Here is a 23,474-nt window from a genome sequence, read left to right on the forward strand (position 1 = left end):
CCCTTTCGCCGTCCCTCAGATGAAGAAAAGAATCGATTTAGTGGCAGATAAAGCACTAAAAAAACATTTTTTTATCTCCGAAGAAACACAAGCCGCGCGGCGCAGAGCGCCCGGCGCCGGCGGCAGGCAGGGCTCGCGCGGCAGCCAATCAGCGCGCGCCTCGTCTCTATAAATAGGGGCCGCCGCCGCCGCCGCTCACTGCCCCGCGCGCCGCCTGCTCCGAGCCATGTCCGAGACCGCCCCCGCCGCGGCCCCCGCCGCTCCCGCCGCCCCGGCACCTGCCAAGGCCGCCGCCAAGAAGCCCAAGAAGGCGGCGGGCGGCTCCAAAGCCCGCAAGGCTTCGGGCCCCAGCGTCACCGAGCTCATCACCAAGGCCGTGTCCGCCTCCAAGGAGCGCAAGGGGCTCTCGCTGGCCGCGCTCAAGAAGGCGCTGGCGGCCGGCGGCTACGACGTGGAGAAGAACAACAGCCGCATCAAGCTGGGGCTCAAGAGCCTCGTCAACAAGGGCACCCTGGTGCAGACCAAGGGCATCGGCGCCTCCGGCTCCTTCAAGCTGAGCAAGAAACCCGGTGAGACGAAAGAGAAAGCGCCGAAGAAACGCGCGGCGGCGGCAGCCAAGCCTAAGAAGGCGGCGGCCAAGAAGCCCGCGAGCGCCGCCAAGAAGCCCAAGAAGGCGGCGGCGGTGAAGAAGAGCCCCAAGAAGGCGAAGAAGCCGGCGGCTGCCGCGGCCAAGAAACCGGCTAAGAGCCCCAAGAAGGTGGTCAAGGCTGCCAAGCCCAAGAAGGCAACGAAGAGCCCGGCCAAGGCGAAAGCGGTGAAGCCCAAAGCTGCCAAGCCCAAGGCGACCAAGCCCAAAGCAGCCAAAGCAAAGAAGGCGGCACCCAAGAAGAAGTAACCCTTCTTCCCCTCCCGTTCCGTGGACGAAAGCTCTTGGTCCACTCTCGAAAACAACGGCTCTTTTAAGAGCCACCCAAGCTTTCCTAAAAGGAGCTGAAACACTGTTCTGGCTCAGGCTCTCATTGCCAGGAGAATAAAAGAAAACAGATAGTGTGGAGTTGCACATCCCAGCGAAGGGGCAGAGAGATGGAACAGAAAAGATGTCAGCTATGTGGTTAGTCTGTTTTTATATATGTATACATATATGTATATTTGTAAGATCAGAAGCAGCTTAAAGTTAAAAGGGCGCTTGCTTTGAAAACCCTGCACTGTGCAGCGATAGGCTGCACATGGGAAACTGCCAAGATCGGAAATAGGAGCCTATTAGGAAAATACGGCCCCGCCTCCCGATTGGGCCGGTGCGGGGGAGAGGTAATGCGAGTGGCGGGAAGTTAAAATGGATAGGACAGGGTGATAATGTTGATTCCAAGTGCTTGACTGCATTGCTGTAGCCACCTTTGGATGAGAAACTGTTATCGTATAAAATGAATTTCAAGCTCATTTTCTGAATTTTGTTGGTGGCTCTGAAAAGAGCCTTTGGGTTTCTCTAGGGAAGGCTTCCCGGGTGCTCTGCTGCTTTGCTCACTTGGCCTTAGCCTTGTGGCTGTCAGTCTTCTTGGGCAGCAGCACGGCCTGGATGTTGGGCAGCACGCCGCCCTGCGCGATGGTCACCTTGCCCAGCAGCTTGTTGAGCTCCTCGTCGTTGCGGATGGCCAGCTGCAGGTGGCGCGGGATGATGCGCGTCTTCTTGTTGTCGCGCGCCGCGTTGCCCGCCAGCTCCAGGATCTCGGCCGTCAGGTACTCCAGCACGGCCGCCAGGTACACGGGCGCGCCGGCGCCCACGCGCTCCGCGTAGTTGCCCTTGCGCAGCAGCCGGTGCACGCGGCCCACGGGGAACTGCAGCCCGGCCCGCGACGAGCGCGACTTGGCCTTGGCGCGCGCCTTCCCGCCCTGCTTCCCGCGGCCGGACATGTCGATTCTTTCCCTGCGAATGGAAAAAGCGGAGGAACGAAATTGTCGTCGCAGCCCAGCCTTATATCCCCTCCCAGAGAAACGGACGAGCGTCGATAGGCTGAGCAGCTGGCATTGCCAAAGCAGCCAATGGGAAGGCGGATCGAATTCTAACCAATAGGAATGGGCGATTGAGAACAAGGCCCGTGAGTAGCTCGGGCCACCAATAGGAACTAAGAGTAGAGAGCTCATTAATTTGCATAAGGTCCCTATAAAAAGGGGCCGCGCGCAGCAGTTTCTCAAGCGCTTCAGTGCCTTCCTTTTTGGCTGTGTGGTTAGTGTGTTTGTTACGATGCCTGAGCCGGCGAAATCGGCGCCCGCGCCCAAGAAGGGCTCTAAGAAGGCGGTGACCAAGACGCAGAAGAAGGGTGACAAGAAAAGGCGCAAGAGCCGCAAGGAGAGCTACTCCATCTACGTGTACAAGGTGCTGAAGCAGGTGCACCCGGACACGGGCATCTCGTCCAAGGCCATGGGCATCATGAACTCCTTCGTGAACGACATCTTCGAGCGCATCGCCGGCGAGGCGTCGCGCCTGGCGCACTACAACAAGCGCTCGACCATCACGTCGCGGGAGATCCAGACCGCCGTGCGGCTGCTGCTGCCCGGCGAGCTGGCCAAGCACGCCGTCTCCGAGGGCACCAAGGCTGTCACCAAGTACACCAGCTCCAAATAAGCTGCCTCTGCACTTAGCGCCTGACCCTCTCGACCCAAAGGCTCTTTTAAGAGCCACCCACCTTTTCAGTTAAAGAGCTGATCACGCCGACGATTGTGTTTTAAGCACTTGTAAAGCAAAGGAAATCTGGGGCAGTATGCCCCTGTCGAGTACTAGGATATGCCGGCTTACACTGCACAGTTAAGAGACGTTGTAGTTCACAGTAGTGGCGTTCAGTGTCTCCCTGTGTTTAACTAGGGTTTGGCGGGTGGGGAGGAGGGAAGACTCCTATCAATACAGAGCTTCTATCCAGATACACCACTGCCTATTGCTTAACGCGGGCTGCAGATTGCCTGCTGAAGGGAAGGGGGCATTTGAACGTTACGTTATGAAGGAAGGAAGAAAAGGTGTTACACAAGCCCGAGTGCTCAGGCGAAAACCCAGGACAATGCACTTTTTTTTTCACAAATGCCTGAGAAATACACTGCAAAGCTGTTGCTATTTTCTTTCTTCTCCCGCTAAGAGCAGTATGTGTGAGGAGAGCCGGTCGCGAGCGTGTACGGCAAGAACGGTTCACGGTAAACGTACGCATTTGCACAACGACACGGTGCACCCCAGCGCCGAGCGCGGGCTACCCCGCGGTACTTCCTTGAGCCTCCTGCTTCCCCCTCCTCCCCGCCCCCCCCCCACACACTTTCGATCCCACCGGCCCGCGATGGAAACGCCGCGAATCCAGCACGGGAAGAAGGGGGGAGGTTGGGGGAAGGCGCCGGGGATTCCACGGCGCCCCGGGAGCCGCGAGGGGCGGTGCGGTCGGACCTGAGTGAGGACTGCGCGCAGCTCGCGGGCGGGAGGCTGAGCGAGGGAGGGAGCGCGGGGCTGCGGCGCTGATTGGTCGCTGTGGAGCTCGGAGGCTCGCGGCACGGAGCGCGTCCCGAGTCAGCCGCGCGCGGTTCTCCGAGCAGCGCAAGGCGCTAAAGCCGGGCCCGGGGAACCGTGGCGGTTCGGGAAAGGCCGGCGGCGAACAGTCGCCTCCAGCGCTTCAGCTGCTCCCCGGAAACGAAAACGCGCACTGAGAGGGAGGAAACGCTTGGGAGGTGGGGAGATGGGCGCGTGGAGAAGGAGAAGGAGACTAAGAGTCTGGTGAGAGAGAGGGCTGCAGCCCGGAGGCCATCAGAGGGTGGGGAAGAGGCTGAGAGACCGAGGTGTCCCCAACGCGACTACACTACACCGGCGAGCTGCGGCTTTCTCCCCCTCCCCAGCCGCCTCGCTCTGCTGTTCGCGGGGACGGTTCCCATAGTCTTTCTCGGCCTGCAAGGGCGGGGGGGGGGGAGTGTTGCGGGGGCCTGCGCCGGGGAAGGCTCCCCCCCCGGCGGGGGACGGGGCGGAGCGCCCGGGTTTGCCGCCGGCGGAGCGCGGGCTTTTCGAGTAGCAGCCGCGGCCAATAGCAGCCGGCCTCGCGCCGGCGTCCAATCAGCGAGCGGCTTCGTCTATAAATGCGGCCGCCGCGAAGCCGCCGGCACGGCTTAGCCTTGGCAGTGCAGGGGGCGGGTGGGTGCAGTGCTTGGCCTGTACTGAGCGATGGCGCGTACGAAGCAGACGGCGCGTAAGTCGACGGGCGGGAAGGCGCCGCGCAAGCAGCTGGCCACCAAGGCGGCCCGCAAGAGCGCGCCGGCCACGGGCGGCGTGAAGAAGCCGCACCGCTACCGGCCCGGCACGGTGGCGCTGCGCGAGATCCGGCGCTACCAGAAGTCGACGGAGCTGCTGATCCGCAAGCTGCCCTTCCAGCGGCTGGTGCGCGAGATCGCGCAGGACTTCAAGACGGACCTGCGCTTCCAGAGCTCGGCCGTGATGGCGCTGCAGGAGGCGAGCGAGGCCTACCTGGTGGGGCTCTTCGAGGACACCAACCTGTGCGCCATCCACGCCAAGCGCGTCACCATCATGCCCAAGGACATCCAGCTCGCCCGGCGCATCCGCGGCGAGCGCGCCTGAGGCTCCCGCTCCCGCCTGTCGGGTGCTGGCAGACACCGGAGCAGCCCGCATAGACCCAAAGGCTCTTTTAAGAGCCACTCCATGCCCAGTAAAAGGAGCTGTTAACGCTACTTTCATAACTATTGTGTTTGTTAAATACAGTTAATGGTGTTGGGAGAAAACGTAGGGTGTATTAAGAGTGCTTGTTTGCTTATTCTATCAGTTCCGTCTGTTAAGTAGTAGATATGGAAGGAGAAAACGGATATATTAGTAACTTTTGAGATCTCACATCCCAGTAAGACAGCCAGGAAGTGTTCTGGTCTTGCACTATGTCTTCAAAAACATTACAAATATTTGATATTGTCAGTTATCTTAAAAATAATAAGCTTTTATACGCATATATAGACATATTAACAGAGTAGGTGGCTCCGAAAAGAGCCTTGTGTTCCTGTAGGGAAGGCTTTTCTTTCTTAATGAGATGATCTCTTGGCAATGCTTTGGTAACTACGCGATTTGCAAGTTAGAAAGGGCCATTTAAAGGGAAATGTAAAGCCGTTGATATACTCGTTCCCTCTCCCCCCCCCCCCCCCGAATATTATTCTTCCTATTTGATTTATTTCATACAGAAAGGGCAGCAAACGGGTGGATGTTCTGGCAAGAAAAGTTGTACTGAAAGACATCACCTTGTTTTCCATTATGGATAGAGAACATGTAATGCTCTATAGTCCTTAATAATTTAAATAATGACTGTAGAGATCAAATTGCCCTATATAATGCGAATAGGTTTTACACATGCCGTAATCTAGGCTGTGTTTTGCTCGATTCTGTTAAAACATGAAAGAGGGAATTATTTCTGCTAAATTTCCCATAGAAAAGCACCGACAGATAATACACTATTTGAAACAACGATCTTTACAAACCTTTACTTAGGACACTCCGGTCGTTAGCAAACACAATAGTTATGAAAGTAGCGTTAACAGCTCCTTTTACTGGGCATGGAGTGGCTCTTAAAAGAGCCTTTGGGTCTATGCGGGCTGCTCCGGTGTCTGCCAGCACCCGACAGGCGGGAGCGGGAGCCTCAGGCGCGCTCGCCGCGGATGCGCCGGGCGAGCTGGATGTCCTTGGGCATGATGGTGACGCGCTTGGCGTGGATGGCGCACAGGTTGGTGTCCTCGAAGAGCCCCACCAGGTAGGCCTCGCTCGCCTCCTGCAGCGCCATCACGGCCGAGCTCTGGAAGCGCAGGTCCGTCTTGAAGTCCTGCGCGATCTCGCGCACCAGCCGCTGGAAGGGCAGCTTGCGGATCAGCAGCTCCGTCGACTTCTGGTAGCGCCGGATCTCGCGCAGCGCCACCGTGCCGGGCCGGTAGCGGTGCGGCTTCTTCACGCCGCCCGTGGCCGGCGCGCTCTTGCGGGCCGCCTTGGTGGCCAGCTGCTTGCGCGGCGCCTTCCCGCCCGTCGACTTACGCGCCGTCTGCTTCGTACGCGCCATCGCTCAGTACAGGCCAAGCACTGCACCCACCCGCCCCCTGCACTGCCAAGGCTAAGCCGTGCCGGCGGCTTCGCGGCGGCCGCATTTATAGACGAAGCCGCTCGCTGATTGGACGCCGGCGCGAGGCCGGCTGCTATTGGCCGCGGCTGCTACTCGAAAAGCCCGCGCTCCGCCGGCGGCAAACCCGGGCGCTCCGCCCCGTCCCCCGCCGGGGGGGGAGCCTTCCCCGGCGCAGGCCCCCGCAACACTCCCCCCCCCCCGCCCTTGCAGGCCGAGAAAGACTATGGGAACCGTCCCCGCGAACAGCAGAGCGAGGCGGCTGGGGAGGGGGAGAAAGCCGCAGCTCGCCGGTGTAGTGTAGTCGCGTTGGGGGCACCTCGGTCTCTCAGCCTCTTCCCCACCCTCTGATGGCCTCCGGGCTGCAGCCCTCTCTCTCACCAGACTCTTAGTCTCCTTCTCCTTCTCCACGCGCCCATCTCCCCACCTCCCAAGCGTTTCCTCCCTCTCAGTGCGCGTTTTCGTTTCCGGGGAGCAGCTGGAGCGCTGGAGGCGATTGTTCGCCGCCGGCCTTTCCCGAACCGCCACGGTTCCCCGGGCCCGGCTTTAGCGCCTTGCGCTGCTCGGAGAACCGCGCGCGGCTGACTCGGGACGCGCTCCGTGCCGCGAGCCTCCGAGCTCCACAGCGACCAATCAGCGCGGCAGCCCCGCGCTCCCTCCCTCGCTCAGCCTCCCGCCCGCGAGCTGCGCGCAGTCCTCACTCAGGTCCGACCGCGCCGCCCCTCGCGGCTCCCGGGGCGCCGTGGAATCCCCGGCGCCTTCCCCCAACCTCCCCCCTTCTTCCCGTGCTGGATTCGCGGCGACGTTTCCATCGCGGGCCGGTGGGATCGAAAGTGTGTGGGGGGGGGGCGGGGAGGAGGGGGAAGCAGGAGGCTCAAGGAAGTACCGCGGGGTAGCCCGCGCTCGGCGCTGGGGTGCACCGTGTCGTTGTGCAAATGCGTACGTTTACCGTGAACCGTTCTTGCCGTACACGCTCGCGACCGGCTCTCCTCACACATACTGCTCTTAGCGGGAGAAGAAAGAAAATAGCAACAGCTTTGCAGTGTATTTCTCAGGCATTTGTGAAAAAAGTGCATTGTCCTGGGTTTTCGCCTGAGCACTCGGGCTTGTGTAACACCTTTTCTTCCTTCCTTCATAACGTAACGTTCAAATGCCCCCTTCCCTTCAGCAGGCAATCTGCAGCCCGCGTTAAGCAATAGGCAGTAGTGTATCTGGATAGAAGCTCTGTACTGATAGGAGTCTTCCCTCCTCCCCACCCGCCAAACCCTAGTTAAAAACAGGGAGACACTGAACGCCACTACTGTGAACTACAACGTCTCTTAACTGTGCAGTGTAAGCCGGCATATCCTAGTACTCGACAGGGGCATACTGCCCCAGATTTCCTTTGCTTTACAAGTGCTTAAAACACAATCGTCGGCGTGATCAGCTCTTTAACTGAAAAGGTGGGTGGCTCTTAAAAGAGCCTTTGGGTCGAGAGGGTCAGGCGCTAAGTGCAGAGGCAGCTTATTTGGAGCTGGTGTACTTGGTGACAGCCTTGGTGCCCTCGGAGACGGCGTGCTTGGCCAGCTCGCCGGGCAGCAGCAGCCGCACGGCCGTCTGGATCTCCCGCGACGTGATGGTCGAGCGCTTGTTGTAGTGCGCCAGGCGCGACGCCTCGCCGGCGATGCGCTCGAAGATGTCGTTCACGAAGGAGTTCATGATGCCCATGGCCTTGGACGAGATGCCCGTGTCCGGGTGCACCTGCTTCAGCACCTTGTACACGTAGATGGAGTAGCTCTCCTTGCGGCTCTTGCGCCTTTTCTTGTCACCCTTCTTCTGCGTCTTGGTCACCGCCTTCTTAGAGCCCTTCTTGGGCGCGGGCGCCGATTTCGCCGGCTCAGGCATTTTAAAACACGTACTAGAAAACACACGCGAGTGCTAAACACAGGCGAGCTAAAAGCGGTAGGGGAAGCAGAGCTTTTTATACCCTGGGTATGCAAAATAGCTGCTCTTTATTCGGGCTTTGTCAATGGTCGAAAGATGAAGGGTGTGTCGTCACTGTTCATTTAGCTTTTCTATTGGTTATAGCTCGATCCCTCTTCCTATTGGCTGCCCCGACAAAGCCTTTTTCTCAGCCTATCAAGGAAGACACTGCTTGTCCGCCCCAACTGCATATATACGGGCAGCGGGAGGTGAGTAATCCTATTGCTCCAGAGCTAAAAGGAAAAACTTTAGCGCTTCAAGATGTCCGGCCGCGGGAAGCAGGGCGGGAAGGCGCGCGCCAAGGCCAAGTCGCGCTCGTCGCGGGCCGGGCTGCAGTTCCCCGTGGGCCGCGTGCACCGGCTGCTGCGCAAGGGCAACTACGCGGAGCGCGTGGGCGCCGGCGCGCCCGTGTACCTGGCGGCCGTGCTGGAGTACCTGACGGCCGAGATCCTGGAGCTGGCGGGCAACGCGGCGCGCGACAACAAGAAGACGCGCATCATCCCGCGCCACCTGCAGCTGGCCATCCGCAACGACGAGGAGCTCAACAAGCTGCTGGGCAAGGTGACCATCGCGCAGGGCGGCGTGCTGCCCAACATCCAGGCCGTGCTGCTGCCCAAGAAGACCGACAGCCACAAGGCTAAGGCCAAGTGAGCAAAGCAGCAGAGCACCCGAGAAGCCTTCCCTAGAGAAACCCAAAGGCTCTTTTCAGAGCCACCCACTACCTCACGAAAGAGCTATATTACTTTTCTTGTATGGGTGTCTGTATCAGTGCTTACGACATTCAAGATTACTGGGAGAATCAATTACGGTTAATTTTTTTTATTTAAACTATGACTTCTCAGCTACTACTTCGTCGTATGAAAGCTATGTTCATTTCCTCCTTCTGTGTCTTATAACCCCTACGGATGGGATTGATTCAAATAGCAAACGAACACAGCAGGCTGAGCTGTGCCTAGCCGGGCTAGATAAAATTTAAAGCTATAATTCAATTACTGGCTACGTTGTACCTGTGAGTGGGGGGATAAATGGTAGAGAAAGGACCATAAGCTGATTTGCTAACAAGTGCGGATACTTTTCTTGCCAGATAACCCTAAATAAAATATTACAGAAGTTATCTGTAGAAAAACTGCATATCAGAAGAAAATCACACGCAAATCACTCAGTATAAATTATTTCAGCTCCTTTTAGGAAAGCTTGGGTGGCTCTTAAAAGAGCCGTTGTTTTCGAGAGTGGACCAAGAGCTTTCGTCCACGGAACAGGAGGGGAAGAAGGGTTACTTCTTCTTGGGTGCCGCCTTCTTTGCTTTGGCTGCTTTGGGCTTGGTCGCCTTGGGCTTGGCAGCTTTGGGCTTCACCGTTTTCGCCTTGGCCGGGCTCTTCGCTGCCTTCTTGGGTTTGGCAGCCTTGACCACCTTCTTGGGGCTCTTGGCAACTTTCTTGGCCGCGGCAGCCGCCGGCTTCTTCGCTTTCTTGGGGCTCTTCTTCACCGCCGCCGCCTTCTTGGGCTTCTTGGCGGCGCTCGCGGGCTTCTTGGCCGCCGCCTTCTTAGGCTTGGCTGCCGCCGCCGCGCGCTTCTTCGGCGCTTTCTCTTTGGTCTCGCCGGGTTTCTTGCTCAGCTTGAAGGAGCCGGAGGCGCCGATGCCCTTGGTCTGCACCAGGGTGCCCTTGTTGACGAGGCTCTTGAGCCCCAGCTTGATGCGGCTGTTGTTCTTCTCCACGTCGTAGCCGCCGGCCGCCAGCGCCTTCTTGAGCGCGGCCAGCGAGAGCCCCTTGCGCTCCTTGGAGGCGGACACGGCCTTGGTGATGAGCTCGGTGACGCTGGGGCCCGAAGCCTTGCGGGCTTTGGAGCCGCCCGCCGCCTTCTTGGGCTTCTTGGCGGCGGCCTTGGCAGGTGCCGGCGCGGCGGGAGCGGCGGGGGCCGCCTCGGCGGCGGGAGCGGGCGCTGTCTCGGACATTGCGCGACTCGCGGGACTGAACGCAGCAGCAGCGGCGCTGGCGACGGCAGCCCCTATTTATAGAGACGAGGCGCGCGCTGATTGGCTGCCGCTAGAATCCTGCCTGCCGCCGGCGCCGGGCGCTCTGCGCCGCGCGGCTTGTGTTTCTTTGTGGTGAAAAAAGTGTGTTTTTGGAACAAAACCTGTGTCCGAGACACCCCATTTCTCTCACAGTTGCTGGTGAGGGAAGGTATTTTCGTCCTGCGGCGTTTCCTTTCGCTGGGTTTTGAAATAAGCTTTAGGTAAACCTGTAATCTGTGAGTTTTAGGATTGCAAAGACCTGGGACGGTTAGTTTTTTTATTTTTCCTTTTAAATTAAAACTATATTGCTGAGAGAAGCGTCAAAATGGCGAGTGTTACGTGTTTCTGAGAGGGTTTTTGATCCAGATAGTGCAGAATGGAGCTTATAAAAAGACGTTTGGGTAAGGTAAATTGGATTCTAAAAGGAGCAAGTAACACAGGTGGACACTAATCATGCTGTATGCAGTTTACAAACTGCTTCCCATCCCACGACTTCATCTCTTTAAAATAATGAATCCTTTAGCCACAGTACTCTCTTTAACTTTACATGGAACCTAAGAAAAAAACAGTATAAAGAAAGATCTCCAGGAACACGCAAGTGAAAAATGACATCCTTAAATTAGCTGATGCATTTGACATCATTAGGTAATACACAGAAGGTTTGCTTTGTTTTCTGTATTTCTTTTCATATTTTGAAGAATTATATAACAGTCTTTCTCCAATATAACTCTTTCGAGCAAGCACAACAGGTAAACACCTTTGTTCTTGTGCTTATATTGAAAATAATTTTTTTTTGTGCTCCAGTGTTATTGCACCTTAAGATGTATTGTCATTGCAAATTGACAGCCGAGTGATAATCTCAATACATGATGTGTGTGTATTCCACGGGATAAATATCATGTTAGACTGCAGGTGTTTTTGTTATTTAAACGAGAGTAACAACGTGTCCCAGGCTCTCTTTTGTATTGCTCAGACAAGGCCACAGTTGAAGAGATACCGCGACAATAGTTACTTAATATCCCCCGAGTGAATGCAGAGAAACAGGATTAAGCATTTAAGTACCCTATACTAAATTAAATATCAGCATCACATGATGTTTGCAATGCTTTGTAAAGCAAATCATGCAATTTCATTTTTGCATTTATTAAACAGGTTTCTTTCTTTTTCTTTTTTTTTTTTTTTCCCTGCATCACTCTCCTAGTCTGCAAGAGGACATTTCAGGCTCTAACGCCTGAACTAGTAATATGACTGGCTGGGTCTTAATAACGTCCACCTGAGGACATTGAATAATAATGTGTGTTTCTATTGGTTTGCTGTCTATATATTGTATTCTTTTTGATATAGATATTATGAGGGATTTCTGTTTTATGTTTCCTAGAAAATATGAAATGTGTCATTCACAATGTACAGCAAAGTAGCGAATCTTCCACCTTTCAGCAAAAATATTTTATATATAACACTATATATATAATATGTATATGTTTTATATATATATGAGTATTTTTTCCTGATCATGAACATGAAAACAAAGAGCAGGTGGGGTAGTGCCAACATACTACTGGATGTAAATTTACAGCAATATGTGAACAGTAGAACAACAGGTTAAGAATGTATCTGGGAAGGGGCTACTGGACAGACCCTGGTGAAAATACAGCGTAAATCCATCTTCCGGTTTCTTGATTGCTAATACAGAAGAGGCCAGAAATATTACCAAGGTGAGAAGACAGGATTCAGCTGTTGCTGTATATGTTGAATGGGGACCTCATGGGAGAAGGACACCCCATAAGAGTAGCAAAGATTCTGCTCTTCTCCCTCAGACCTGATCCTCCTTTTTTTCCTCTCAGCAAGTTTAGTTTCTCTGTTGAAGAAACTGCATAAAAAACCCAATGAGGCCTAAGAAGCTTTCAGAAAACTGTTTGTGGCCTGTAGATCGCTGAGACAGAACTTTGCTCATTCCCATAGTCATGAATTTCTCTTCACTTGTTAGGAAATCGGAGCCTTGCATATAGATATACCATGTGTCACGTATACATACATATAGGCTCATACCTGTATGTGCATGTCTTTATTTTATTTAGATATGTGTCAGCTCATATTTTGAACTGCTACTGGGAGGTGAGAAGAATTTCTAATGGCAGGCGTGAGGAGTGTACAGCTTTCTTTTTTCAAATTTTATTTATTTATTTATTTATAGGATAAACTGAATTTGTACGAAAGAAATGTCTTGGGATGGTTTTGACACATGCCCACAAATACACAGTACAATATGGGGTATGATAGGACATCCTAGCGATTATTTCAGATTATTGAAAAAATAGTAGTCTAGTTCTTTCATCTTATCTTCCAATAATAGAATTATCCCACAGCAAGCACATGACAGCCTTTTGGCAGAGGGGAAAATTTTATGAAACTGTTAGTTTTTAAGGTTTATCACAGTAAGGATGAACACAATGTATCCGAGAGGGTCTTTTTTTTCGGGAGAACACCTGAACAGCGAAATGGCATCACATACAAGAGCATGACAACCAGAACAGAAGGCTGTTGCATGGATTTGAAGCCGGAATTTGTGCTGACGCTGTATTTCAATACGGCTGTCCTTGTTGGCCTCACTGCTGATTGTAGTTTGATGGTTAGTGTACAATCTTACCTCTGAAGTGGAGCTGTTCTCTTGTCCTCCAATATTTCGATCATATATGGAGGATACTTGTTTTGTACTTTATCTTTTTTTTAATTGCAGTTTGATTTGGGCTCAGGAAAGGGAGAAAATGTAAAGAGATCAAAGAGATCTTGCGAATATTATCAGATGGAGCAGAGGAAGGAAGAAATATCTTTTTTTCAATGTGCCTTTTAGTTCTTCTAATGCAAATTTATTTTAAAACAAACAAGCAAACAACAACAGCAAACTTTAACGTCTGATTTCATGAGGCATCTTCTAGGAAAGAAAAAGAAGGCACTAAGCATTTTTTTTGTATCGATATGAAACTTTGAAACATGACGTTCATTAAAAGACAGGATGACTTTCGCCTTCTTTGTGTCTTTTCCTCAAAAATACCAAGCAAACACAGTATTTATAGTAAGCAAATAAGTAAACAAACGAGTAAACAAGGATAGAAAGGCCTGAGCTTAGATGTAACTCTGAAGCTAAGGGGTAGCAATCAAGAGGACAAGATCTTGAGAAACATTTCAACAGGTTACCTTCAGGTATGGCAAAGGGAAAGCAAGAAGAAAGGCCCTAGCCCAAAGCAGCGTGGTCGCCTGGTGGGAACAGCGACTGGATGCAGAGGCAGAGCTTGCACGAAACTTGCCCGTAGGCAGCTAACTCGGTGAATGCGGCATTTTTTGCAGAACCGGTTTGCGTCTCCTGAAGCAGCTTCTCAGCATCTGTGTCTCGACCTGGGCTAGGGAGATCAATTCTGTGCTAAGATCCAAAAACACCAGGAGTTAGGAGAGGTCTGGACTGTCCTGGTACCTCTGTGGGATGTTTCTGTGTAAAATAGAGCACTTCATGAGAACAAAGAGGTGCTAAAAACCCTGCTTTGAGATATGCAAATTCTTTGTCTAGGGTACTTTCTCACTTTCTTTGACCGTAGGTTAGCCCCGAGGCACATAAGAGGTCAGTTTGCTCATTTTCAGCTCTCCAGACAGGTTTAGGAGAACGTGTCTAGAAAATCATCAAACAAGCCTTTTCAGATGGTACATTTCTGGGTGCATATGTTTGTGGCTACCAGGTGAAGCTTACCAAGCATGTCCCAAAGGAAAAGTGATTTATATTGACCGGACATTTTTAAACTAAGTCTTCTGGTGCTGCTTTAAACTATTTCTCACCACTTTTTAACCATGGCCTTTTGCTCCTTCTGTAACCGGACAAAGTATACGGAGGAGCCGCTGGCGGGAGACAAACGCTAGAGAGGTCACACGTTTATGTCTGCAGAATCCAAAAACAGTTTTAATTTAAATTTTCTTCCACACAATGAAACAATTAAGTATCAACAACAAACGACAAAATGACTACAACAACACACACACATATATATGTATTGAAATATGTTGTTATATGTTGTTATATCTATATCCTGGAAGATTGATGCGTGCTTCTAATGGCTCGGATGTGAGTGACACCGTAAAGCTGTTTGGTAAAATGTTCATTCGTTTGTATCTCCCTCAGTTTCCAGAAAAGATAGCACTTTCATACCAAGAGGGGATTTTTTTTTTCCTCACTTAATGCCAGTAGTTCTGTGGCGTCGTACTTAACTCTGCCAATCTTCGGGGCCCCGGTGAAGTGGGTCTAGGACAGTTTCTCAGAACACAGAAAATCAATAGTACTCGTGATAAGGCAGCTGTAACTCTTAGGCCAAGGGTGGCTTCCATGCCATGTCAGTATGTGCTGCTTAGGAGAGTGAGGGACGCGGGTGCCGCCTGGATTAGCGGCTCCGTCGTTCCTACCGGGGAGAGGATTAGCGAGACGGCGGAGCGAGTGCAAGGCTAAAGCTTGAGCCCCGAAAAGCACTAGGTGCAAACCCTGCGCACATCCTGCCGCGGAGAGTCCTGGAGCATATAAAGGTAATTAGGAATTATACACATTTATGGGAAGCAAGAACATCTCTTTTTTGAGGATACCCGGTTACCCGGCTGTTCGAATTAAGAGCAAAGACGGGAAACAAGGAAATGAATCAATTAAACATCCAGATACACAACCCGTGAGGAGAAGGCGATAACAGAGACGATAAGAAAGATCAAAGCTCCTAGGTCACTAATTGATGGGCCATTGAAGGAAGCAACCAAGCCCAGACTCGGGGAGGTTGAACCACAACTTCGTGGCTGATAAGAAGGCGCAAGGAGATTTGCAGGGTCTCTTAAGAGAGAGAGTAAACTAGCTATGGCGTGTTTGAGGAGGGTTGTGTGAAACATCTCGTGTAATATCTGGAGGGAACGGAAATATTGTGTGAGACTTCAGACGCGGTATTTAGCAAAACCCCGTGATGTCCTCACCCGGGGCCGGCAGAAGCAGCGGCCGCGGCTGGAGGCGCTGCGGGGGCCCGTGAGCGAGTGCGGGGCATCGACACGGGGGTTCATGAGGGGATTCCCGAACAGGGCCCTCACTCAGAAGACGCCGTGGGGCAAACACTCTCCCCGCAGCTCCTCGACAGGTCAGAGACTCAGTAAAAACAGCGGGCGGCGCCGCCGGGTCGCTCCGTGCCCCTGCACAGGGGCACCCCCCAGGTGCAGCGGGCCTGGGGGGCTGCGATCCTCCCCGCGAGCTGCTCCGAGCGCGCGCAGCCCGTCTGTGTCGGGACTTCCCGACGGACCTGGGTCTTTAAGGGACAAACTCGTGGCCGTGGAAGTGACAGATCCACTCCACGACTTCCTTGGAGATACCGTGTGCAAGGAAGGGGTCCTGGCAGTAGCCACGCTGGGCGAATATATACATTCATAAGAAGGTACGTGAGTGTGTGTATGTGAGACTAAGGTTTGGGTCGCAAGGAGGGAGAAAAGGAAAAGGAAAAAATATGGGCAAAATCTTGTCAGGAAAGCGGAAAGCAAATGGAAAGGACGAGATGAAATCCACGCTCCCATCTGCCCCCCCCCCCCAAAAAAAAAGTATGCTTTGCGGAACGAAGCATCTATCGAAGGTTCCACTGATCCGTGAACTATAGGAAGAGCAAACTGAAGGACTTCAGGGATCAACGGCTCTGTCCTGTAGCATTCTAGTTGTCTCTACCGAAGCAACTCAAGAAGGGTTCATGATGTGCATTGGGGCCAGGAAAACTGATGGTGATAAGAAGGCCTGGAGTGCCTCTGTCCTCAATTTGTGGAAGGAAATAACAGAAGTTGCTGTATACCGAGTTACTTACAACTAATCGCATAAGCATCTACAGATGGTTCCTTTATAGTTCAGATGATTCACTGAGACATCAGTGAAATAAAAGGTTTTGTGTAACTTGGTATTTTCCCCACGGGATTTCTTCTTTTCCCTGCCTCCAACCCCGTTTTCAATCCCGCCCAGATTTCCCACACCCAAGTGTCGCGGCCCTGCCAGAAAAAAACTAAATACATATATATACATACATATACCTGCCGCACCTTGCAGGAAAACTGTTAAAAAACACTGCAGACAGAAGCCCGGCTATGCGCCCCTCTTCCCTCTGCGGTGCTTCCTCTGGGCTCTCTCTGAGGTTCCAAACCTGGTGGCACGGGCATGTGTGAGTGTGCGAGTGTGTGTGAGAGTGCGAGGGGGTATCTGTGCCTTACACTGCGTGACGGCGCAACGCTGTGGCTGCGAGGAGGGCAGGGGGCACTGCCTCTCCTCCGAGAAGGCTTAAATTTAAGCAGGTGAAAGTCCGAGTTGCTTTTCTTCCATGTGCTTCGAGACTCCGACCCGCGTCTTTGGCGGCGACTGAGGTAGGATCCGCCGCCCTCTCGGGAGCAGCGGCCACTCTCCAGTCCTTGGCCATCACTGGGGATCACTTTGTGTTTCAGCTACGGCGCTGATATTCAGGACACAGTCCCAACTCCCGAAAGAGGACCTTATTTTCAATAACTTTTACATTTAAAGAGTTTTGATGTTACAGGCTCCCTGTTTAACAGTTTTCATCACGACGGTGACTTTAGTGGCCCAGACGTCAAGCCTGTAGTCCAGCTGTCGCAAGGTTTTTGTGTTTAATCCTTTGACTCCTTGCTCTCCAAAGAGCAGCTTCCTGCATTTCTCAGGGGCAATATCCCAGGAGGGAAATCGGACTGGGTCTCCTCGAGTACCGCTTTATTGTGGCAGGGGAGAACGTGCACGCGTGAATGTACAGGGAAGCTCAAATAACCGGCATCTGTGAGGATGCAGCAGGACGATCATGACACTACTTAACCTGTATCTGTGCATTACCTATCTCTGTACTATGATATCCTTGTATCCCAGATCAGCTAAAGACGAGGAAGGGCGGGCGGCGGATCTCTGTGTGCCGACTGCTAACAGTGCGAAAGGAATTTTGACCAAAAGCAGCTCTCTCTGACACACACACACGAAAACAAGCAAGCAAGCACAAAACTACAGGACTAGGCAAATCGGTTTCCAGAAAAGACTCCACACCTAATACGTGACTGGTCCTGCGACACTAAGACACAGTTTCCTAATACATTCATAATAGTTCCCCTGGGAGGAGGGGGAGACCGCAGAGCCTGACTCCACCGCCGTTTCCTCTACACTCCCACTGCCTCCTAAGGAGGAGTCGTCCCAGGTCCCTTCTCTGGCTGTGGGAAGCCCAACCCCGCACTGTCATCTACCTGCGCGGCCTTGCAGCCGGCGGCTTCGCTGTCTCAGTGTGGAGCCCGCGGCCGAGGAAGGGCCGGGTGACAGGCGAAAAGGTGGCCGGGCTCCTCGTGGGCTCTTCTGTCGTCCTCCCGCGGCAACGAGCGGGGCTGGACGGGCCATGGAACGAGGGCCCTGCCCAGGGACGACCCGACCGCCGCAGCGGCGAGTCCGCGACCGCAGGGGGAGCCTCGGGAAAGGCGGCGCGGGTCCTGTGCAACCCCAAAGGGGAATTTACGGATCCCACGCACAGCCCCGTCCGCGTGGACACGCACTGCGCACTCTGCCACCACCAAGCACAAGGCACCCTGCCGACCCACACATTTCCATAGAACTCAGCTACGCAAAAACGCACTGCAATCACCGGGACGCCCATGACGCTGGCCAGCAGACCGAGACACGCATCGCAGCCATGTCGCAAGGTCGCGCGGCTGCAGAGGTCGCAGAAGGGCTCACGGAGCGGGCAGGTACCTCAGCGACCTCCCCCCACCCGCGAGCCGGAGAGCGCCACGGCACCCGGAGCTTCCCCGCCGGCCAATGGGAGCCCATAATTCCGGCCAATGAGCAGAGACTGCATAATCATATTCATATAGGCTGCACCATAACAATATTCAAACGGACTCCATGCCAGCCAATCGCGAGTGGGATGGCGCTGATCCGGCTGTTCGGCGCTGCATAAAAGCAAGATCGTGCCCGGCTCTAACGGGAGGTGCTTGAATGTGAAGCGATTGTCATTGCCATGTCCGAGACTGCCTTTTCTGTGCCCGTGCCCAAGAACCTCCAAGAGATTCATCCGCTCAGCACAGAACGACGAGATGAAACTCTGCTAAAACCCTTCACTGGACTCATTGTGGTAGCTCCATGTCTCTCGTACTGGGAAACCCAGAACTGGACAGAGCACTCCAGGTGTGGCTTTAACAGGACAGAGAAGAGGATCACTTCCCTCAACCTCCTTCAGCCTGCTGGCAGTGCCCTTCCTAATGAAGCTTAGGATACTATCATCCTTCTTGGCCACAAGGGCAAATTGCTAACTCCTGGTCAATTTGCTGCTCACAAGATTCCTAGATCTCCCCCCCCCGCCCCGCAGGACTGCTCTCCAGGAGGTTATCCTCTAGTCTGACTTCTTAGCCTAACTTGATAACACTCCTCTTTGCACATTTCAGAGACTATTGAAGTGGCAGCACAAAGCTCTGATGAATCACCCACTCTTCCCAGTTATGTATCATCAACAAACTTGCTGAGGGTGCACTGTGTCCCTAAATCCACGTCACTGATCAGTAAGTAGAACAGGATTGGATCACTACATGCTTGTAATATATAGAGCGATGTGTTGTATTCTTGCTGAAAAATGAGTCTTCTTCCCTCCTTATCCTAGTGACAGGTGAGGAAAAAGGCAATATTATAGAAATTGGAATTTTACAGTACAGAACATTTGTGGCCCCTTGATTTATCTTTGTTACAGAAAATAGGGAAGATAAAGACACCGTTAAGTAGCAGATATTGTTATAGTCTATACTCTGCATACATATAATATACAACATAAACATGGCTTTAAAGCCCAGAGGCTTGAAAACTCCAATTCCACATTTGTTACTGACGTAAAAAGCTGTAAAACTAGAAATTATCTTATAAAAACAAGTTGCTATTTCCTAGTAATTCACACCTACTCCAGTAAATAGACTGCAAAATGACCACATGAAAACTTTCCATATATATGTATTTTCTTTCTTCTCAGAGATCCTACAGCCCTTCCAGTGAAAAAGTGGGTGGCTCTTAAAAGAGCCTTTGGGTTAAAATAGACGGTCCAGGACGCTCTACTTGGAGCTGGTGTACTTGGTGACAGCCTTGGTGCCCTCGGAGACGGCGTGCTTGGCCAGCTCGCCGGGCAGCAGCAGCCGCACGGCCGTCTGGATCTCCCGCGACGTGATGGTGGAGCGCTTGTTGTAGTGCGCCAGGCGCGACGCCTCGCCGGCGATGCGCTCGAAGATGTCGTTCACGAAGGAGTTCATGATGCCCATGGCCTTGGACGAGATGCCCGTGTCCGGGTGCACCTGCTTCAGCACCTTGTACACGTAGATGGAGTAGCTCTCCTTGCGGCTCTTCTTGCGCTTCTTGTCGCCCTTCTTCTGCGTCTTGGTCACCGCCTTCTTGGAGCCCTTCTTGGGGGCCGGTGCGGACTTAGCCGGCTCAGGCATGGCGAGCTGCCTCTCACACGACTCAGCGGGATGCAGCGCAGACTGGAGCAATGCAGCGAAAGCGGCGCCGCGCGCCTCTCTTTATAGCCGCCCTATGCAAATGAGCAGCATTCAGCCCGCAGGCTGCCATTGGCCCGCGGCGGGAGGGGCGTCACAAAGGCCCTCTCGGCGCTCCGCACTGGTCGTAGCCCGATCCGCCTTCCCATTGGCTCCCTCTCAGCCTATAGCGTCGCGGGCCTCGGCCCGACGTAGGTGAGCGGCGGGGGCTGGCGGCTCCGCTCCGTGCGCGCTGAGCCGGGAAGCGGCGGCATCGGCATTATTATTATTATTATTATTATTATTATTATTATTATTATTATTATTATTATTATTATTATTATTATTATTATTATTATATTATATTATATTATTATTATTACTATATTATTATTATTATATTAATATTAATATTAATAATAATAATAATAATAATAATAATAATAATAATAATAATATGTTGGGCCGCGGGAAGGCACGCGCCAACACCAAATGAATGCTTTTCAGGCTGTGTGGGAAATGAAACTCTAAAAGGCTCTGCTCAAAGTGTCTAAAAATCTGCACAAAAGGCTTCTGTTCTTCTGAATAGACATGCTTCTTTTAATGTTTTGAGAACTATTTGTATAAGGTTTTTCTTTAATTTTAATGGTAGTTAAAATATTTTTCTTTCTGAAAGATGTTGAAGAGAGAAACTGTTATTAACTTTCTAATTAAAAGTACGCACTTTTTTTTTCATTTTAGAATACATTGACTGCTCTTTTTAACCACTTTTATTATTAATAACAGATTATTCCTAATAATACTGTTGTCATTTCTAATAGATAATCTGGAAGTTTTTAAATGGTTCACTGCAGGTTTAGAACAGTAATACAAAATTAGGTTGACACCGTAGGCTGGATTTTTTTTTCTTCTCTGCTGTGAGCTACTAGTGCTAGTTGACACTTTAAGAGCTAAGTTTGGCCACTGTGCAATTTTTCTGAGGGATTTCTGCGTTGTGTCTAGTTGGGGGTCTACCAAACCCTGGGGTCACTGTGCCCTGGATGCGTGAAGCTTTCCATGGGCAATCCCAGAGTTTCAAATCCCAGAAAATCCCCTGTGTTCCCAGCAGCAACTCCGCAACCCTTCTTGTGCAGGAGAAGGGACTTGCCCCAACACACGCCCCTTGTTTCTTTCTCTGTATTAGAGGAGCAGGGTAATGATCTCACATGAGTTCCTGCAGCTTCCTGTGCAGAATGAACCATGCAAAGAAATAAGGAAATAATTAAGGGAGAGAAGGGTTGCCAAGGGGTTTAGGCAGTTGCTGGACTGTTCCCTGGAACAGCGCCAATGCCTACAGGTTTACACGATAATGAGTATTACTGTTTTTCATTTTCCTTTTCTAGCATTTCTGGATGGCTGTGACACCTCTTTTCTATGACTATGGGGCAACTGTTTCTCTCAGGTTTCTTTGTGGATAAGGCAAGTGACTCTAAAAGGATGGCTGGGATCTTTGCCTTAGGTGACATGTGCTTCACCTTTCTTTTAGTTCTTTTCAGCTTGGCCGGACTTCTTACTGCTTTACTGTGCCTACTATCCTTGCGAGGCTCTGTGGTAGTGGCGGTGGTGTTGCCTCTGGCCACCTCTCTGGGGTGCTGACAGTCTTCTTGGCCGCTGGCTTTTTCCTGGGCGCCTGTTGCTGCATATCCCTGGATTTCCAGCTGAGCATGAAAAAGCCAGAGGTGCTGGTGCCTTTGTTCAATTTATAAACTGTTGCAGAATGACTTCCTGTGTTCTGTATCACCCGCTTCAACTCCATTGTCTTTAAAAAGATACTTTAAAAAAATCAAAGAATCCTGTAGGATTATGTGAGGTCAAAAACTGTGAAGGACAGCAAGGCCTTAAAGGTGTTTTTGTACAGGCACATGGAGGTGTCCTATCAAAAATGTAGCAGGTACACAGATGTATTTCTGTGCCATTAAGAAGAATTTTTAAAGTTTGTTTTTAAATACCTGCATTTCTCAATGCGAAATGTGAGCATGCACCACCTCACGGACCAGACTGATTCCTGGATATCCCTCCAACATTAACTTGACTTTGCAACAGCACAATAAGGAAGGAAGGAGAAATTGTCTGACATCAAGAGACAAAAGAAATCTGCCACCTCAAATCCATGTGAATGAAGAGCACTTAGCAATTCTGAACTATTGGCACTACAGATACTTTGGGAAATGTTCCCTGCATGTCCCTGTAGGAATGGGCAGAGCAGGAGGTCCAGTGATCCCTCAATTACTATAGACACCTAGAAACAGCAGGCAGCAGAAGAATAAACAAGTGTTGGATTTCTCTAGGCAAGACAGAACTGAGCCCAGGATTCTTCAGTTTAGAAACATCTTATTTCTTTTTCACTTTTTTACCCACTCAAATTTGGTTTTAAGAAAACCAAAAAAAAACCTCACTTTTGTTTTAAGAAAAAAACTATACCAAAACAACAAATTTGCCCCTTATAATTTAAATCAAATCAGTGCTCTAAACGTTGAAACCAAGCTCTTCTGACTCAGACTGACTGATATTCCCTCTTTTTTATGCCCAGTACCATTTGCTGAGGAAAAAACAAACAAACAAACAAACCCATCATTCTTTCCTGCAAATGTTCCCCACTGCAAAATAATGTAAAAACAAAACGTAAAAGAAACATATATATTTTTGGTGTGGTAAAAAGGATTAAATGGCTCTTATTGTCCTTATCAATATTTTAAAGCACTCAATGGTTATAAATAATGTGCAGTCAGAAGTTGCTTTTAAAACAACTCTCAGTCTGAGATCTATAGAACATTCCATAAAATCCAGCCTTACCCTTATAAGCCAGTTTAAGATTAAAACCACCGTAACTGTTTTAAGCGATACTGAATTTCCTGCAATTACTGAATTTGCTTGACACTCAGAATAGTGACCATTTCACTTCTTTCACATGATTTGTACCAGTGATTTAAAATGGCCAAGTCCTCTTTGCTGTACTACATAACTAAAGAAGCTAATGTCCCTATATCCCAGGGGCATAAGGCCAAGCATTGTCATGTGGAGCAGAGAACAGATTGTTTGGCATTGCACCTCTGATTCTGCACAATGCTACTGTGGGGCCCCTTCCCCTGTGTATAGGCCAGATTTCAGCTAGGAGTCTCCATCTGTGCCTTTTTTTTTTTTTTTTTTTTTTGCGGGGGAGGGAGGCATTTTATTTTATTTTATTTTATTTTATTTTATTTTATTTTATTTTATTTTATTTTATTTTATTTTATTTTATTTTATTTTATTTTATTTTATTTTATTTTATTTTATTTTGTTTTGTTTTTCCACATGATTCTTTCAAGAATAAAATCAACATAAGAAGCATGTGGAACTTTGATCAGTGAAGGAATGCATCTAGATGTACAAATATTTTGTGGATTATAGTTGTGATAAGAGTTTACAGATGTACTGCTATTCCTTTCACATACAAACTTCTTATAGCTGACCCAAATTCAAAATGCAAATATCTGCTGCAAGTCGCCAGTACAGTGAAATTTTCCTTAATGAGGTCACTTCTCTTTTATTTTGTCTTTTCCACTGTCAAGAAACAAAAAGAAGGTGTATGTGGTAGAGAGATGACAATAGCTGAATATTTTTTTTCCATTTCCTTCTCCACTTATCATCATATTTCTATAAATTAAGGTAGCTTTCTACTCATAAACATAATTAAAATGGATTTAAGATTGATTACAAGAGTTTTGCAACCTTCCAGAGCTGGGGGTTCAAGAAAGCAGTAAAACAGAGGGAAAAAAATATCAAAATTAGGTTTCTGCAAACACTTCACCGGGTGAAAGACATGTTGCATCCTGGAT

At 50.7% G+C, this 23,474-nt stretch overlaps 9 protein-coding genes across 9 annotated transcripts; 4 read left to right on the forward strand and 5 right to left on the reverse strand.

The window, feature by feature from the left end:
* Window positions 1-212: 212 nt before the first annotated feature.
* On the forward strand, window positions 213-999 carry LOC104579133 (histone H1.01). The gene has a single exon (XM_010226730.2). It carries the CDS (start codon window positions 227-229, stop codon window positions 893-895), a length of 669 nt encoding a protein of 222 aa, XP_010225032.2. The 5' UTR covers window positions 213-226; the 3' UTR covers window positions 896-999.
* Window positions 1,000-1,446: 447 nt separating this feature from the next.
* Window positions 1,447-1,922, reverse strand: LOC104579130 (histone H2A-IV). The gene has a single exon (XM_010226728.2). The coding sequence runs from the start codon at window positions 1,906-1,908 to the stop codon at window positions 1,519-1,521; it is 390 nt and encodes a 129-aa protein (XP_010225030.2). The 5' UTR covers window positions 1,909-1,922; the 3' UTR covers window positions 1,447-1,518.
* A 305-nt stretch (window positions 1,923-2,227) lies between these two features.
* Window positions 2,228-2,702, forward strand: LOC148592990 (histone H2B 5). The gene has a single exon (XM_088532869.1). It carries the CDS (start codon window positions 2,240-2,242, stop codon window positions 2,618-2,620), a length of 381 nt encoding a protein of 126 aa, XP_088388995.1. The 5' UTR covers window positions 2,228-2,239; the 3' UTR covers window positions 2,621-2,702.
* A 1,478-nt stretch (window positions 2,703-4,180) lies between these two features.
* On the forward strand, window positions 4,181-4,669 carry LOC148592991 (histone H3). The gene has a single exon (XM_088532867.1). The coding sequence runs from the start codon at window positions 4,181-4,183 to the stop codon at window positions 4,589-4,591; it is 411 nt and encodes a 136-aa protein (XP_088388993.1). The 3' UTR covers window positions 4,592-4,669.
* A 901-nt stretch (window positions 4,670-5,570) lies between these two features.
* LOC104566818 (histone H3) lies at window positions 5,571-6,059 on the reverse strand. Its single transcript, XM_088532837.1, has one exon. It carries the CDS (start codon window positions 6,057-6,059, stop codon window positions 5,649-5,651), a length of 411 nt encoding a protein of 136 aa, XP_088388963.1. The 3' UTR covers window positions 5,571-5,648.
* Window positions 6,060-7,559: 1,500 nt separating this feature from the next.
* On the reverse strand, window positions 7,560-8,009 carry LOC148592992 (histone H2B 5). Its single transcript, XM_088532838.1, has one exon. It carries the CDS (start codon window positions 7,998-8,000, stop codon window positions 7,620-7,622), a length of 381 nt encoding a protein of 126 aa, XP_088388964.1. The 5' UTR covers window positions 8,001-8,009; the 3' UTR covers window positions 7,560-7,619.
* A 330-nt stretch (window positions 8,010-8,339) lies between these two features.
* LOC104566813 (histone H2A-IV) lies at window positions 8,340-8,796 on the forward strand. The gene has a single exon (XM_010213618.2). The coding sequence runs from the start codon at window positions 8,340-8,342 to the stop codon at window positions 8,727-8,729; it is 390 nt and encodes a 129-aa protein (XP_010211920.1). The 3' UTR covers window positions 8,730-8,796.
* Window positions 8,797-9,272: 476 nt separating this feature from the next.
* On the reverse strand, window positions 9,273-10,068 carry LOC148592993 (histone H1.11L-like). Its single transcript, XM_088532836.1, has one exon. The coding sequence runs from the start codon at window positions 10,030-10,032 to the stop codon at window positions 9,352-9,354; it is 681 nt and encodes a 226-aa protein (XP_088388962.1). The 5' UTR covers window positions 10,033-10,068; the 3' UTR covers window positions 9,273-9,351.
* Window positions 10,069-19,125: 9,057 nt separating this feature from the next.
* On the reverse strand, window positions 19,126-19,605 carry LOC148592994 (histone H2B 1/2/3/4/6). Its single transcript, XM_088532970.1, has one exon. It carries the CDS (start codon window positions 19,582-19,584, stop codon window positions 19,204-19,206), a length of 381 nt encoding a protein of 126 aa, XP_088389096.1. The 5' UTR covers window positions 19,585-19,605; the 3' UTR covers window positions 19,126-19,203.
* Between the last annotated feature and the right edge of the window lie 3,869 nt (window positions 19,606-23,474).

This window comes from Tinamus guttatus, unplaced genomic scaffold, assembly GCF_059628265.1.
Source record: "Tinamus guttatus ecotype Peru unplaced genomic scaffold, ASM5962826v1 Tinamus_guttatus_pri_ptg000472l, whole genome shotgun sequence".
Classification (NCBI taxonomy): domain Eukaryota; kingdom Metazoa; phylum Chordata; class Aves; order Tinamiformes; family Tinamidae; genus Tinamus; species Tinamus guttatus.

Excerpts from the sequence above, each read along its gene's own strand:
- LOC148592993 (XM_088532836.1), bottom strand. The coding sequence starts at position 10,032 with ATGTCCGAGACAGCGCCCGCTCCCGCCGCCGAGGCGGCCCCCGCCGCT.
- LOC148592994 (XM_088532970.1), bottom strand. The coding sequence starts at position 19,584 with ATGCCTGAGCCGGCTAAGTCCGCACCGGCCCCCAAGAAGGGCTCCAAG.
- LOC104579133 (XM_010226730.2), top strand. The coding sequence starts at position 227 with ATGTCCGAGACCGCCCCCGCCGCGGCCCCCGCCGCTCCCGCCGCCCCG.
- LOC104566818 (XM_088532837.1), bottom strand. The coding sequence starts at position 6,059 with ATGGCGCGTACGAAGCAGACGGCGCGTAAGTCGACGGGCGGGAAGGCG.
- LOC148592992 (XM_088532838.1), bottom strand. The coding sequence starts at position 8,000 with ATGCCTGAGCCGGCGAAATCGGCGCCCGCGCCCAAGAAGGGCTCTAAG.
- LOC104566813 (XM_010213618.2), top strand. The coding sequence starts at position 8,340 with ATGTCCGGCCGCGGGAAGCAGGGCGGGAAGGCGCGCGCCAAGGCCAAG.
- LOC104579130 (XM_010226728.2), bottom strand. The coding sequence starts at position 1,908 with ATGTCCGGCCGCGGGAAGCAGGGCGGGAAGGCGCGCGCCAAGGCCAAG.
- LOC148592991 (XM_088532867.1), top strand. The coding sequence starts at position 4,181 with ATGGCGCGTACGAAGCAGACGGCGCGTAAGTCGACGGGCGGGAAGGCG.
- LOC148592990 (XM_088532869.1), top strand. The coding sequence starts at position 2,240 with ATGCCTGAGCCGGCGAAATCGGCGCCCGCGCCCAAGAAGGGCTCTAAG.